Genomic DNA, 15,996 nt, shown 5'->3' with positions numbered 1-15,996 from the left:
GATTTTCAGGGTCCCTCAGCTGTGATGTAGGTGACATATGTACAAATGAGACTCCATCCTACCTGTGCAGTTTTCTTGACCCTTGGGAGACCAGATCACAATGAATGCTAGGCTTCTGTTGTCCCTTGATGGCTATCTGTAAATAATAAATCAGCCTCATTAACTTGTTGTACATTTAAGTGTTCTGTCTCACCAGACTCAAGACAAATTGGTAGCCAATGCACAGAATTCCTGCTTTGCATTATTTTCCAGCACATCTGCCATCACTTCGTATTCCCATCAGCAATATATAAAATGTATGAGCTCTAACTGTTCAACAGTTTTTCAGAAAAAGAAAAGAAAGCATGATGGTGCTTTGGGGTCATTTTTGGAGATTAACTGATCTCCTCCTGCTGAAAACATTCCAAAGCTTTCAGTCCAAGTGTGTTGCCATGATTGGGAAAGTGTCCAAACCCCTATGCAATTTCACTGCAAAGGAGTTAGATGAAGAAGTCCTAAGAAAAGTGTTTTGAAACCAGGCTAAAAAGTATTCGAAAAGGCTTCTGAAAGAAGAGAAGAAAACTTCCATTTATTGAGTCAACATGTCAGGCATTTCTCTTTATAGTATCTATTTCTCTTTATGGCATCCATTTCTGGAAAACCAGGCAAGAAACTGGTAGATCATACCTGGAGAGAGAACATAAGGGTAATCCTTTTCAGATTTCTCCCATGACCCTGTAAGAAAGGTAATATTGTGTCCATTTCAGAAAAAATACAATTGAAGTTTCATGTAACTTTTCAAACAGGACTTGAATTAAGAAGTGGCAAAATGAAAATGAGAAGGCCATACTTCTATTAGCTTGAAGTTGCCTTCAGCTCAGTTTAAGAATAATATGAGAAACATAGGCAATCAACATAGGAATAAATTAATTAATTAACTTTGGCTTTGCTATTTGTGTGTCCCTAAGCAGGAAAATTAATTTATCTGAGTCTGTTTCTTCATTTCTTAAAGAAAGATAGCGACACTTCCTTCATAGAATCGAGGTATTGAACAAATGTGATAAAAGAGGAAAAAACAACTTGAAAATGTAAAATGCTAAAAAAATATGAGATAGCATAATATTTTAAAAATTCAATTGATTCATCACCAAATACTATTAAATACAGGCATGAGACATGGGTGGATGGGTGTGGTGCTAATAACTTTGTATATGATCTAATACCAATCACTTAATATTTGTTTCTCTATCTGTAAAATCAAAATTGTTTAAAGTCAAGCACCTTAATAACAAGAAGACCCTAAGAGTTTCCAAGTTATGACACAGTCAAGCAAGCCTTTACATATGAAATTAATTTGAAAAAGTTTATATTTCCCAGTATGTTGAAAAAAAAAACACATGGAAATGATTATTCATGGCACTGTGGATTATATCATTTAGGTCATCCTGATTTATGTCAATACATGTCACAAATTATGACGTATAATTCATGTTTGTATACAAAAACAACATCAGCAATGGTCAATATTGTAAGAACTTATATATAACTTCCAAATATAAGTCTCTAAGAAAAATAGGCATTAGACAAACTCTGGAAAACCAGGCAAGGAACTGGTAGATCATATCTGGAGAGAGAACATAAGGGTAATCCTTTTCAGATTTCCTTTTGAACTTTGAGTTAGTTATTACTGCATTACTGTTAAGAGACAGATTGAAATTTTATTTATTTATTTATACTGGGGATTTAACTGAGTAGCATTTAACACTGAGCCACATCCCCAGTCCTTTTTATTTTTTATATGAGACAGGGTCTCAGCTGCTGAGAGTTTTACTAAATTGCTGAGTGATAAACCCAGCCTAATTCCATCTTAAGACTGGGAGCCATCTCATCACAAAGTCATGAAAAGTTAATTTCTGTTTTACTGTAAATTACTGTGATTTCTAAACTTATTTGGAATTCCTGCCCCTGTCTTGAACTCATCCATGCCTGGCTTTCCCTGACCAGATAACCCTCTCTAAAACCTTAGTGGTTCCTCATAAATTCTGATGTTGGAATGTAAATTTACTCCCTACCTTGAAATATCATGCCATGTAGATCATTAACATACTATCTGCCTTTGTATTATGCTTGTCAAAATCCTGTTATCTGTAAATTCTCAAGACACATCCTTTATGCAGCTTTTTGAGTTATAAAACCTTGTTCCTAGAGGGCTCAGGTGCTGTTCTCTGGCCTGGGATTTCGGGTGAGACAGTTGCTAGCCACCTTCTGTGTACACAAATACAAGCTTGCTTTAGTTTGATTTAAAATTGGAGTTGGTAATCTTTTCTTTGAGGCCTTAAACTTGCCATTCTCTTTTCCTTAGTATTCCCAGCCACTAAAATTATAGGTATGTATCACCTTGTGTAGTTTTTATTTTCTTATTTTGAGACAGGGTCTTGTTAAGTTACCCAGGAGGGCCTTGAAATTGTAATCCTTTTGTCATTGCCTCCTAAATTACTAGAATTATATGTCTACACTACTGGGCCTGGAAATAGACTGACATTTTAGAAAAGTCTTACATAAACTTAAGATTACCACTTTTCAAAACTTTTTTTGTCATTGCCTTTATGTCCAATATTAATTTTAATCATGAAAATATGAAGCCAATTTACTTTCAATATAATTATACCTTTTTAACAGACTTTAGTATATATGGACTTATTTAACTCTTCTGAATAAAACAATCTTTTTATTATTATTTTGTAGGAGTGATTTTCTAGGTGATGCCTTAAATTTAAAGGAATAGTTATTTCCTAAAAATAACATCAAATCAAGTAGGACATTCATTTTTATCATTGAGCCATATAAGAAATTAAGCATAAATAAATAAATAAAAATTGTTGCAAGGGGGCAAAATTGAGACGTACGTAGTTGAGGGGAGAAATAATGTCCCCGTGCTTTTGCCCATTTCAGTGCTTTATTCAGTCAAATTACTCAATACAATTTCACTCTATAGGTTCTTAATCAAGAAAATGACAGTCCTTAATGCTGGCACTGCAATAGACATAATCAATTCACAGCAAACAATTATAGCTTAATTTTAAGCACTGCAAACAGTGCTAGTGACAGACATTCCCTCTGCATGCTAATTCAAAAGTCTCAAGCCTTAGGCTTTATGTCCAGCAGATGCACACTCACTCAGACCCAGGTGACCAGGTCCAGAACCAAGGCAGGCTTTTCCTGGTGTGGAGGGGACAAAGACCGGTTGAGGTCAGGGTTGTAGGGAAAAGGTCCAGATGAGGCAGCAGAGTTTGAGAGCTGTGAGGATCACAGGGAGGATCAGGAAATGATGACAAGTATTGGCATGTCAGTCCAGGTCCTCATCCGGCTCTCCTGATGTGCGAGAGCATCCTTGTCTTGGCTGGCTGAATCTCTGTTCATTAGCTCTATTATTTATACTAAATTTGGGGGGCTTTTGAGCCCCCCTTTCAATCTTATCAGCTACCACCAGATTTCTCCATGACATCATTTACCTTGGGATCAGAAACATCTGGTCTGTTGGTCTCCACCCTGATCTTCTCCCTTTTCCCTCTTATCAGCGGCTTCACTCCGTTTATCAGGATGAAGGAAGTAACTTGTTTGAGGCCAAACTAGAGGGCTCTGTGGGTCTGCCTGGTGAGACTGCAGATTTCAAACTGGAGTTTTTAAAATGGAGTTGCTTAGGCTTAGGCCTAAGGCCATCCTCACAAAACTAAAGAAAAGAAAAAAGAACTCAAAGAGGTTAGGTCAGATCTACTATTGCTAGGAGCCACTTTTAGATAATTTTTGGCTATGATGGTCTTCCCAAGCACTGGTTTTGAACAGAATTAGGTTTCAGCATTACCAGCTAGGACAAAATTAGGACTTAATGTATGTTTTGCTTTATTTGTTTTTTGAGACATGATTTCGCTATTTTTCCCTGACTGACATCCAACTTGGGATCCTCCAGTAACTGGAAGTACAAGTGCCGGCTGCTGCACCCAAACTCGGCCTGGTCCCAGGACCTGCAGATCATTCAACATTGTAAAAATGATTATGCTTATGTAATTAATAGGAATTCATTTAGGAAGTTCATTAAAACTTAAACTTAGATGAATGCAAAACCTTTCTTTTAGTCTTTTTGAATTAGAAATTCCAAATAAATTCAAAATCTAACTTGTTCTCTTTTCTCTTCCTTTAGTTGCTAGTACCTCAGCCAGAGTTAACTTGCCTTTTCCGGAATCCAGCCCTGGCAGGCTCTTAATTAAGGTCCACCCACGCGGACGCTCACAGGTGCCAGCTGTTCAAGTCCCACCCCAACTCCTCCACCTGGCTTATAGTCCCGCCCCCTGGAAACGTCGTCCTGACGTCAGCGCGTCGTCGCCGAAGCCCGGCAGCAAATGAACGCAGGCGGCCACAGTCCACCGTCGTACCCTCGTCTGCGCCTGCGCGCATGTTCCAGGACTCCTGAAGACCTGGCGGAGCCTAGCGCGGATGGAGGCCTGAGGGCGGCGGGGGCGGGGCGCGCCGCGAGCTGGGGGCATGTCCGCGGCGGGCGCCGTCTAGAGGAAGGCCGGGCAGCCGCCACCACGCTTTCAGTCGCAGCGAGACGCAAGCGAGCCAGGCCGAGGGCCGTGGCAGCTATGCAGCGACGGCGGCGCCCTCCACCGCCGGCCTCTCAGCTGCCCGAGGGCTGCGGGGGAGGCGGCGGCGGCGGCGGCGGCGGCGGCAGCGGTGGGAGCGAGGAGGTGGAAGTGCAGTTCTCCGCCGGGCGTTTGGGCTCGGCCGCGGCGGTTTCGGTGGCGGCAGCCGCGCGCAGCACGGAGGAGGAGGAGGAGAGGCTTGAGCGCGAGCACTTCTGGAAGATCATTAATGCCTTCCGCTACTACGGGTAAGGAGCCCGTGGCGGACCCCGGCCCAGCGCGTCGGGTCCTTCGACCCGGCTGCCGGAGCTGACCCCAGCGCCGGAGTCCTCTCACACCACCCTAGCCCCTCCCAGCCCTGCATACCCGCGTGTGGTGCCGCGCCGTCCGCTGCTCAGCCTCGTGTCTCCTGACCTCAAGATCAGATTAGCCCTTCTGCCTTCGTTTTTCCCATTAAAGGTTCGGCGTTGGGGGTGACCTTAGATGTGCTGTGGCCACAGTTTCAGATAGAAGAGGATAGTGGAAAAATTGCCCAGTGCAAAGCATGATATGGTATTTGTTTTCGATACCAAACTGAACGTATGGAGAGCGCAAGTTCACCTACACGTGGGATACAGGATACCATAGACTTGTTTTCCCAAACCGTAGCCAATTATTGTAAGAACAGATTTCCAGCCCACCCTCACTCTCCTCCTTGTTGTTAACCTAAATGCATTTCTGTGGTGAGCGATCGAATGATGCCGCTCAATGACTCTTAACTGGTCGGCAGAGGTATTCCTTATATCCACAATTTGCTAATTTAGTAAGGGAGAAGAGAAAAAGCGTCAAAAGAGCCAGCATTATGTTCTTTTATTCTGAAAATTTGTATCAAATTCTCTTCGTGGGCTAGGCATGGTGGTAGGACCTATATGTTCCTCATTCATAATACAACTTCCTAACTTTAACCTTTCTTCTAGATAGATGTTAAAATAGCTTAATCACAAAATTATAATTCCAAGATCTGAGAGGGACTTGGACCAACTGGATTTTCAGGTAAAGATAACACATTTATTCATAAGTGATATGAGACTCCACCTATCTGGCTTCTATTGGAGCCAGATAGATAAGACTTCTTAGGAAGTAAACTCAGATGGGATCTTGCTGTGCAGTACAAACTTTTTTTTTTTTATATTCATCCCATTAGTATTACAGTTCAACTGGTGACCTCCTCAAGGGCAGGGACTGAGCCTTATTTATTTTTGTGCTTGGCAAATAATGTTTTAAGGTTCTATTTTTAACAAAATATAGTAGCAAAGAAATACATTAATCATTCTGAAATAGTCTTGTTAATTTTTGGCTAATGGTTACACTAGTTTGTTACTATTCTGAATTCAGATGCTTGCTTTTATTTAAAGTTATTTAAGATTTAATACATTTACAACAGGTTTTTTGGGGGATTGAACCCAGTGCCTTGAGTATGCTAAATACATACTCTACCACTGAGCTACATTCATCCCTTTTGACAAAAAGCTCAAAGGTCTTGATAAAATAATATACTGGGGCTGGGGTTGTAGCTCAGTGGTGGAGTGCTTGCTTAGCATGTGTGAGGAGGCACTGGGTTTGATTCTCAATAGTGCAAATAAATAAATACAATGAAGGTCCATTGACAACTAAAAAAAAAAAAAGGCTGATTAAATCTAGGGTTTGGGGCTGTATTGCTTGGAGAACCCAAAGGAAAATTTGGGCATTTCTCCAGATTGAGTAGCAATCAAAGGAGGAAGCCTGAACACCAGAGAGGGGATTTGTTACAAGAGTGTGCCTAGAATTTCTATACCATGAGAGGAAGCAGCTGACATTAGGTAGCTGAGTGATGGATGCAGAAAAATCTGATTCATTTTATTATTGAAATATCTATAAGCTGGGCAGTGTGTCTCAAGCTTATACTTCCAGTGACTGGGGAGGCTGGGGCAAGAGGATGACAAGTTTGAGACTCACCTGACAAGAAGACCTGTCTCAAAATAAATTTTTTAAAGAAAAGGGCTAGGAATATCACTCAGTGGTATAGAGTGCCTTTGGGTAAGAATATTGAGAAACATCTTGAAATATAGAAGACTTAATTGGTTAAATGTTGAGTAATTACACCCTGTTTAAATATGTTAAAACCAATTTAGGACTGATATTTATTATTAGGTTTTGGTTGGGCCTTTGGGGTGAAGGTCTTGCACTTGGAACTAGTCTTAAGTGTGGCAATATATAGAAAATGGTTCTGTGTGCATGTATTAGTAGTTGTGATTCTGTTCCCTGCACTCACCTTTATTCTTTACCAGATGTGGGATTGAGGACAATTTCATTTATCAAAAAAAACCCCTTTATTTGCATGCACTCTCTGCATGAAACACTTCAAGTCCCTGGATTGAAAAATAGTATGGCATCAAAAATATGCTTTTAAAAATATCATTTAGAAGTGAGGAATATGGAAATCATTGTGTAGCAGAAAACACTCTGGATTCCAATATTTTAATGGTATTGTAGACTTGCACTAATACTGCAGTCTCTAATTATATCTGACTAAATTTAAGCTTAATTAAAATTTAATAAAATTGCCCTGTCTTACTGGCCTTATTTCAAATGCTTGGTAGCTATACATGGCTAGTGTCGGCTGTATTGGATTGTGTATGGAAATCTTTTTATCATTGAGTTAAATTCTGATTCCTATTCCTGTTTTAGACCCATAGCAATTTCACATTTTGAAGTGTTTGGTTTTATTGCAAAATTTCTTTTAGTGAATGTGTAAAAGATTTAGAATAAAAATCAAAGGACAGCAATAATCTTTTGGTTCATGGGTGTGGACTTCTGATGCTTGGTTTAGAACCAAGGAGTCTGTTGTTTGTAACTGTTCCTTTAAAGCAGGGTAGATAGTTTCTTAAAAAGGCCAAGGCAGCAGGGGCTGGGGTTGTGGCTCAGTGGTAGAGCACTTGCCTAGCACATTTATGGCACTGGGTTCAATCCTCAGCACCACTTAAAAATAAATAAAACAAAGTTATTGTCCATCTACAACTAAAAAAAAAAAAAGCCTCTGTGTAACTATTGGGGATTCTGCCTTTGCATGGAAGGAACATAAATAAATGGGTTTGGCTGTGTTCCAGTCAGAGGCAACCAAGTTGCCAGTGGGCCATACATAAGTATTTCCAGTATAATGAAGTTAGCTTTAATTATAATACTATGTTCTTATGTTCCTGTAAGATGCCACCAAGGACCTTGCATATGCTAAACATATGCTCTTTTACTGAACTGTTCCTCAGTTCAAACACCACCAATTTTAAGAGTGTCCTTGAGTGTATTTTTGGGCAGGTTTGCACATCATTAGTGTGTTAGTAAGCTTTTTTTCAGTGTAACTAAATTACCTAACAAGAACAACTTAAAGGAGGAAAAGTTTATTTTGGCTCAGGTTTCAGAGGTTTAGCCCTGGTTGGTGGGTTTCATCACTCCGGCCCCAGGTGACATTAAAGCATACTGGCGGAAGGGTATAGAGGTAAAAATCTGCTCATGGTGTCTAGGAAGCAGAGAGAGAGGAGGAGGAACCAAGGATACAAAAATGTAAACCCAAAGTCACACCCTCAGATACATACCTCCTCTGGCTACATCCCACTTGCTATGGTTACCACCTAGTTGATCCTTTTAAATTATTTGTCCATCAGAGGTATAAATGCCTCATCTGATGGACAAATAATAATTAGGTTATAGCTGACATAATCTGATCATTTCACCTGCATTAACACAGGAGCTTTTGGGGAACACCTCATATCTAGACTGTAACAAGTAACCAGGGGTTAAGGATTATCCTGCATCTCATCCTGCCCTGTATTTTCTTCACTTCTATATGAAGAAAATTGACAGCATAACTCACCTCATCTGCAACCATAGTAATAAGTTTCCAGGGAGAACAAAAAATGTCTTGGGAGGGTAACTGAACATTTATTGACTACTTTTTAAGTATGCTGAAATATAGAAATTCAGTATTGACAAAATGAGACTTGTATTTTAGAAGAATTTATTGGATTAGAAGTGGTGAGAGAGGATTAAAGAGGACTTACGTTGGGGCAGTGTGCAGTTGGGGACAGTATTCTTAGGTAGCAGGATTCTCAGTAATCTTTGGGAGACACAATGGGGCCTGTGATAGAGCATTAGAGGTAGAATAATTTGCAGATAACTTTGTGAAGTAGAATCAGAAAGTTTGAGCTTGTTGATACCGTAACTGAGATTTGGAGATGATGACACCTTTGACTGTGATGGGTATATTTATGGTGTATATTCATCAATATTTGCTGTATAGAAAGGAATCCAAGTTTTCGTAGGCCTGGGCTAAAATCAGGAGTTGTTTTTGTTTTTGTTGTTTAGATAGTAGGGATTGAATCTGGGGCCTGCCTCATGCATGCTAGGAAAGCACTCTACCACTGAACTGTATCCCCAGCCCTAGTTGTATTTTGAGAATGGCGAGAGGAAGGTTGGGAGCATCTTGTTGGCAAGGAATTCTTTTTAGATATAAGTATTTTAAAAAAAAAAATTTTTTTGTAGTTGTAGATGGACAGCATGACTTTGTTTTATTTTTTTTATATGGTGGTAAGGATCAAACCCAGTGCCTCACACATGCTAGACAAGCAGTCTCCACTGAGCTACAGCCTCAGCCCAATATAGTTTTCATGTTTTGTTTTGTTTTGTTTGATGGTGCTGGGGATTGAAGTGAGGAATTATTGAAAGGGTGTTCTGAAGACATTTTAACCTGGTTGACAGTAAATTTTATTGGGGGGGGCTATCACTAAATTTTAAATTTATTTTTCTTTTCACATTTTTTATTGGTGCGTTATAATTATATATAATGATCGTTTTCTTAAAAACATTCACACATGCACACAATATAACAATATAATTTGTCTAGTATCACTCCCCAACACTTACTCCTTCCCTTCTTCCCACCCAGACAGTGAATTTTAAACTGTTGCAGCTCTGCTGTTTGCCTATTGAAGTCAAATACTTAAGAATGTAAATTGATACAATCTTTCTGAAAATCATTTTGTATAGTCTTAAAAAATATTTATTATTTCAGACCTGTTAATTCTACTTTTAGTAATTTATGATGATTTTTCTAAAATATTGTCTTTATCCATTTTCTGAATTTAACTGAATTACTCAAGCTGAGTAATTTACATGGAAAAGAGCATATAGTTCACAGTGTTGAAGACTGGGAAGTTCAAGACAGTAAGGTCCTTTTTTTTTTTTTGAGAGAGAGAGAGAATTTTTTTTTTTTTAAAGATAAACTTTATTTTTTAGAGAGAGAGAGAGAGAGAGAGAGAGAGAATTTTTTTTAATATTTATTTTTTAGTTTTCGGTGGACACAACATCTTTGTATGTGGTGCTGAGGATCGAACCCAGGTCGCACGCATGCAGGCGAGCGCGCTACCGCTTGAGCCACATCCCCAGCCCGAGAGAGAATTTTTAATATTTAGTTTTCGGCGGACACATCTTTGTGGTGCTGAGGATCGAACCTGGGCCGCACGCATGCGAGGCGAGCGCGCTACCACTTGAGCCACATCCCCAGCCCAGTAAGGTCCTTCTTGATGGCAGTCCACAGAGCCCCAGAGGCAATGGCAAGCATCACGTGGTGAAAGGAACTGGGACTTGGCTAAATTCTCTTCTCCTTTTCTTATAAAGCCACAATCCCATTGGATTAGGGCTCCACCTTTATGACCTCATTTAACCTTAATTACTTCCCAAAGTTCCTTCCTCCAGATACCATAATTCACTCTCTTTCTGCCTTACATGGGGATTACAGTTTTAGCATGAGTTTTGAGGAGACTTTCAAACCTGTCATAAAGACAAAAGTATCTAAATGCTCAGTAGCTGGGAAATAGTTATTTAGCAACCAAGATTTACTAAGCTATTTAGAATCATGGTATATATGAGAACTTTTTCCTAATCTGGGAAAATTCTTTTGATAAGGATGAAGAATTACATGTTCTTAAACTTTGTGCATATGAATCACTTGTGGAATTTGGCAGATTGCAACTCAGTAAGTCTTGGGCAGGGCCTGAGATTCTGCATTCCTTACCATTTCCAAGTGATCTTCCATTGTTTGTATGGGATTTTAAGTAGAAAGGTGGTAAATGAAATAAACCAGCCACAGAGAGACATAACTTATCTACAGTAGTCTTACAGGAATAGGGAACAGAATGGTTACCACAGACAGACTTGTGGGTTGGAGAAAATGGGGGAGATCTTGGTCAGAGAATACAGTGTTTCAGTTAGACAGGAGGAGTATTAAGTAGGTGAGGTGACAGATATGTTAATAAGCTTGATTTAATCATTCCACTTTGTGCTTTTTAACCCCATAAATATACTCAATTAGATTTCAATATTCTATTTTTTAAAAAGGAGCTAGATGACTTTGTTTTAACAACCAAACAAATATGCCAAAAGTTTTCCACTAGAAGAGGGAGTTATTTATTAACCTTCTTTCCACGAATAGTTTTGCTTTTCTGCATTTTTTAACAAGTGAATATTGGTTATATAAATTAGATGTGCCTATTACTTTTTGAATGTTTACTAAGTTTTGCATGCATTAGTTCCATTTTCAATGAAACAGATTCGGGTAGATGGAGGAGTATCCACCTCATGGGGTTTTTGTGAAGATTTTTTTCAGATTAATGTAAGTTAAATACTTGGTATAGTGCCTGGTATTTATTAAAGCTTCACAAATGGTAGCTTCTATGATCATCATCATTGTTGTTATTTATTATCTTGTTTTAGATGAGACAGTTGGCACAGAGGAAGGAAGTAACTCTACCAGGGTCACTTAGCAAATGGGTGATATAACCTTGATTTCAATACAGATAATGTTTGACTTCAAAGCTCACTATTATACTGTTTCCTGGGGGAAAAAGGCAATAGCAGTGCAGCTACTATATACACTACACATAAGTTTCTAAAACCAGGGCCAGATTTTGTCAAGAACTTCTGAACTTCTTTATTACTGTTTAGTAATTTGGCATATAAAGGTAAAAATGCAAGAATTGTTTCAGTGAACAGAGAAAAAGATTAAGGCAACCAAGTGAAAAAAGCATTTTTCGTATTCATTTAGTAGTGAGTAAATGACAACAAACATTTAAGATATTTTGTATCTAGAAAATATAAGGAACAATGCAGTGAATCCTCATGAACCTTGGTTTTCTTTAACATTGTCCTATCCCTATTTCCCTCAAAGAATGTTCCTGAATTTTAATTTTTTGATTTCCTTATAGTTTTTTTCATATAAGTTCAATCCTTAAGCGATATATTGTTTGGTTTTATATAAACATTTGATATAGTCAGGTTTTTACATTTTACCCATCTGGGTTGATATAAAGTGGCATTTCATTGTGAGTGTATATTTAACTTTTAAAAATTATATTCTCTATTTTTTATTCTTATTTTTAATAAGTAGTTCCCAAAGTGACTATTAAACTTATTTGGAAACTTTTGGAATACACATTATGAATACTGTCATATGAAACCCTGTAAAATTTCAAATTTTACATTTGCTTAATATTTTTGTAGTAAGACTCCATATATTTTTCAAAATCAACTTGATTAGCTTTTCTTTTTCTTTTTTTCTTTCTTTTTTTTTTTTTTTTGGTACCAGGGGACCCTTACCCACCAAGCATATCCCCAGCCCTTTTTATATTTTATTAGAGACAGGGTCTCACTGAGTTGCTGAGGCTGAGTTTGAACTCACACTCCTCTTACTTCAGTCTCCCAAGTTGCTGGGATTACAGGCGTGTGCCACTGCGCCCGGCTTGATTAACTTTTTGTTAGTTTCAAACTACATTTTCTGTATATTCTAAGATATTTTGTGCTTTTGTGTGTGTGTGTGTGTGTGTGTGTGTGTGTGTGTGTGTGTGCTGGGTTGGGAATTGAACTCAAGGCCTTGTGCATGATAAACAAGTGTTATATCACTGAGCTAAGTCCCCAGCCCATTATAAAATATTTTCACAACAGTATTTTGCTACTTAATGATGGAAGAATCTAAGGCATTCATTTGATTTGCTAAAATATTAACTTTAAAAATCAAAGTCATAAAACTAATTGAACATTAATGCTATTTGTTTCCTTTTCTTCCCTTCTAATTGGTGACGATATTTACTTTTACTAGATGTAAAGCATTTGTTGCTGGATATAAAGCATTTTACTAGATACAAAGCATTTTGTTTCATTGCTCTGTATAGGATTTGTAATAAAGTAAAAATGTACAAAATTTTCTAAGTTGATATTCCTTAAGAAGCCATGAGGTAAATGATAGAACAGTACGCAACATAATAAGGGAATAAATACATAGAAAGACATTCTTAAAAAATAAGATTGGCCTCTGATGAGAATTCTTTCGCCAATTTAAAAAACACCTTTTATGTTTTAGCACCAGTATGCATGAGCGAGTGAACCGAACAGAAAGACAGTTTCGATCACTTCCAGATAATCAACAGAAACTACTTCCTCAGTTTATTCTTCACTTGGACAAGATTCGGAAATGCATTGATCATAATCAAGAAATACTACTGACCATTGTGAATGATTGCATACATATGTTTGAAAATAAAGAATATGGAGAAGATGTATGTGAAAGTTTGTTCTACTTGCTTTTATTTTAGGGTTTAACTTCTATATTTTGAGGTCTTTAGGTTATCGTTCTAGATTTCAATTTTATAATCTTGTTCATGTCATTTGCTCTACTTAGGGAATGTTTTCATTTCTATGTTGAGTCATTAGATTTGGCTTAATAGAGCAGTATGCCAGAGACTAGATTTGTTCACTGATTTTTTTTTTTTTTTTTAATACTAGGCATTTTGATATACTTTTTTTTTTTTTTTTTTTTAGTTGTAGTTGTCAATACCTTTATTTATTTTTATGTGGTGCTGAGGATCGAACCCAGGGCCTTGCACATGCTCGGTGAGCACTCTACCACTGAGTCACAACCCCAGCCCTTGATATACTTCTGACATAGTGTTTTAAATGTTCTGGCATATGAGGTTAGGTACTTTAATTTTTATAAATGACTTTTCTAGCTAACTAAAATTAATTTCCCTTGCTAAACTAATTTTTTTTTCAGTATCTTGTAACTATTGGTATTCATCTTTTATTTTAGAAATTATTTTCACTTAAATCTCAAGGGACTGGCAGTAATAGAAACTGAAGTCCTCTTTTTGTATCCACAGGATAGATACAGTTGGGCCACTCCAGTGTGAGCCTCTCCATGCTGCCCCATCAATGACCTGGAGGGACTTTCTTCCCTCTCTTAGAAGATAGGATGTTCGGTCTCCATAGCAGCTCAGTTCTGGTCCTCTCCTGAGTAAAGACTGCTTAATTATATTGTGGTTTTATGATTAATGAACCCTAAGCTATTGAGGGTAGAAGTGAGACCACCAAACTCTTTTTCATTTAGGATCTCAAGCTGCACTTGAACCCCATTGAGGTGAGAGGCTAGTGATTTATCCATTAAACAACCATATAGCCCCTTAGTAGTATGCCTATTTACCCTATTCAAAATTGATTCTCAGTACCTAATTAATTTCTGTTTTTTAAACAGGGGAATGGAAAGATTATGCCAGCATCTACATTTGACATGGATAAATTAAAATCTACATTGAAACAGTTTGTGAGAGACTGGAGTGAAACTGGGAAAGCAGAAAGAGATGCCTGCTACCAGCCAATCATTAAAGAAATTTTAAAAAATTTTCCAAAAGAGAAATGGTAAATAGTACTTTGTTTATGATCAATCTCCTTAAGATGTGTAAACAGTTTCTCTATAAGACATTTCATGGTCTTAATACATTTTTATAGTTACCCTGTGCCTTCATGTTTTGCATGTGAGCATTATATTTTTTAACCAGATAATTTGTATGAGGTTGCAGATCACATTTTGAATGCTTTTTAAGAGTTAAAACAAATTAGAATGAATGTTCATTATCAGTGATGTCCATTTTTTTTATAATATGCTTTATGGCATGTAAAAAGCTGTAAACTTTTAATTCTTATTACTTACTAATAAAGCAAATGAGGGATCTACATCTTAAAGTTCTTAACATTGGTATGCTGTGGAATTGTTGGACTGTTTGAAGCCCATTCTCTACTTTTCAGGTAGTATTTGTAAATAAATAAAATGCATAGGATTGCAAATAAACCAGTTATTTTGAGAGAAAGTTATCAAAATATTTAAAAAGCAGATTTGTGATATAATGTGTTTTTTACAACATATTCTATTAAATACAGCCTAGCAGCAGGTGTAATTACTGTATTAAGAAGATGCTGAATGATGTGTACCTTATCTTGAGAACGTCAGCAACTGATGTGAAGTGAAAATAAATGATTTCTGTTGATGATAAAGTCACAGGTGCTGCTAAAACTACAATCATTTGTTACCTGCATTTATAATTGAAAATATCAAAGATTAATTATCTTAAGGTGTAGCTCCCCCCTTCCCCATCCCCTCCATAGACTCAGTAAATTTTGTATACGGACCCCTTGGATTCATTGATCTCAGTTTTGGACCCCTGACTTAGAGGCTCTGTAGTTAGAGAACAACTGGATGGAACTAGTTGAGAGATTGGTTGATGAGAGACTTAAGGATCTTTGTAGAGAAGCTCCTTTTCCTCATCTCCTTCCCTCCTCATTGAGTGATAGCTTTTAAGTTTGATCTTATCCTTTCAGATCTATCTATCTATCTATATGTATATACACTCACACATATATACACATGTGCCTTTTTTCTCTTTTTAGCTTTTTATTTTGAAATAAAAATTACAGCTAAGTTGCATGAATTGTGCTGAGAATTTTCATATACTCTTTACCTAAACCTATCCATTTTTAGCATTTTAGCAGATTGTTTTATGATTTCCAATTCTTCCTTCCCTTCCTCTACTGCCTTGTGTGTCTAAACTCACATATACATCTACATTAAGCCATTTGAGAGATTAGTTTGTATCATACATCATGCTTTTTTTAATTGCTTACTTGAGAGTTTATTCCTAAGAACAAGTATGCTTTCTTAGTTATCAAATTAAGGAAATTTAACCATATATACTGTTATGGAATTTAACTGTTGATTCACATTTCATAGGTTACCCTAATAATGTTCTTTATAATATTTGTTTTTCCATCTGGTCTAGAATCTAGTCTAGAATATTGTATTACATTACATTTTCAATGTATTAGTCTTTAATCTGGAATAGTTCTTGGCCTTTTTTGACTTTTAAACATTGACATTTTTGAAGAATACAAGGAAGTTATTTTTAATTGCTTCCTTTTGAAATAACACAAAAGATAGCTTGCTATATGTTTTATTTTGTATTTTGCTTTTGTCAGAGATATCACA

General features: G+C 37.3%; 1 protein-coding gene across 2 annotated transcripts in view; it reads left to right on the top strand.

The window, feature by feature from the left end:
- The first annotated feature begins 4,316 nt into the window (after nucleotides 1-4,316).
- Nucleotides 4,317-15,996, top strand: part of Carnmt1 (carnosine N-methyltransferase 1) — a 43,616-nt gene continuing 31,936 nt past the window's right edge. The window contains exons 1-3 of one of the 2 annotated variants that reach the window (XM_076846057.2): nucleotides 4,317-4,867; nucleotides 13,045-13,240; nucleotides 14,212-14,375. In XM_076846057.2, coding sequence (XP_076702172.1) covers nucleotides 4,377-4,867; nucleotides 13,045-13,240; nucleotides 14,212-14,375 — 851 coding nt within the window. In that variant the 5' untranslated portion in view covers nucleotides 4,317-4,376. Of the gene's footprint in view, nucleotides 4,868-5,573; nucleotides 5,652-13,044; nucleotides 13,241-14,211; nucleotides 14,376-15,996 lie in introns of those variants that run through there. The other variant, XM_076846058.2, reaches the window with a different exon arrangement.

Source organism: Callospermophilus lateralis, chromosome 2, assembly GCF_048772815.1.
Source record: "Callospermophilus lateralis isolate mCalLat2 chromosome 2, mCalLat2.hap1, whole genome shotgun sequence".
Lineage (NCBI taxonomy): Eukaryota > Metazoa > Chordata > Mammalia > Rodentia > Sciuridae > Callospermophilus > Callospermophilus lateralis.
Note: the sequence above shows the minus strand (reverse complement) of the source record. Positions and strands in the feature narration are given on the sequence as shown.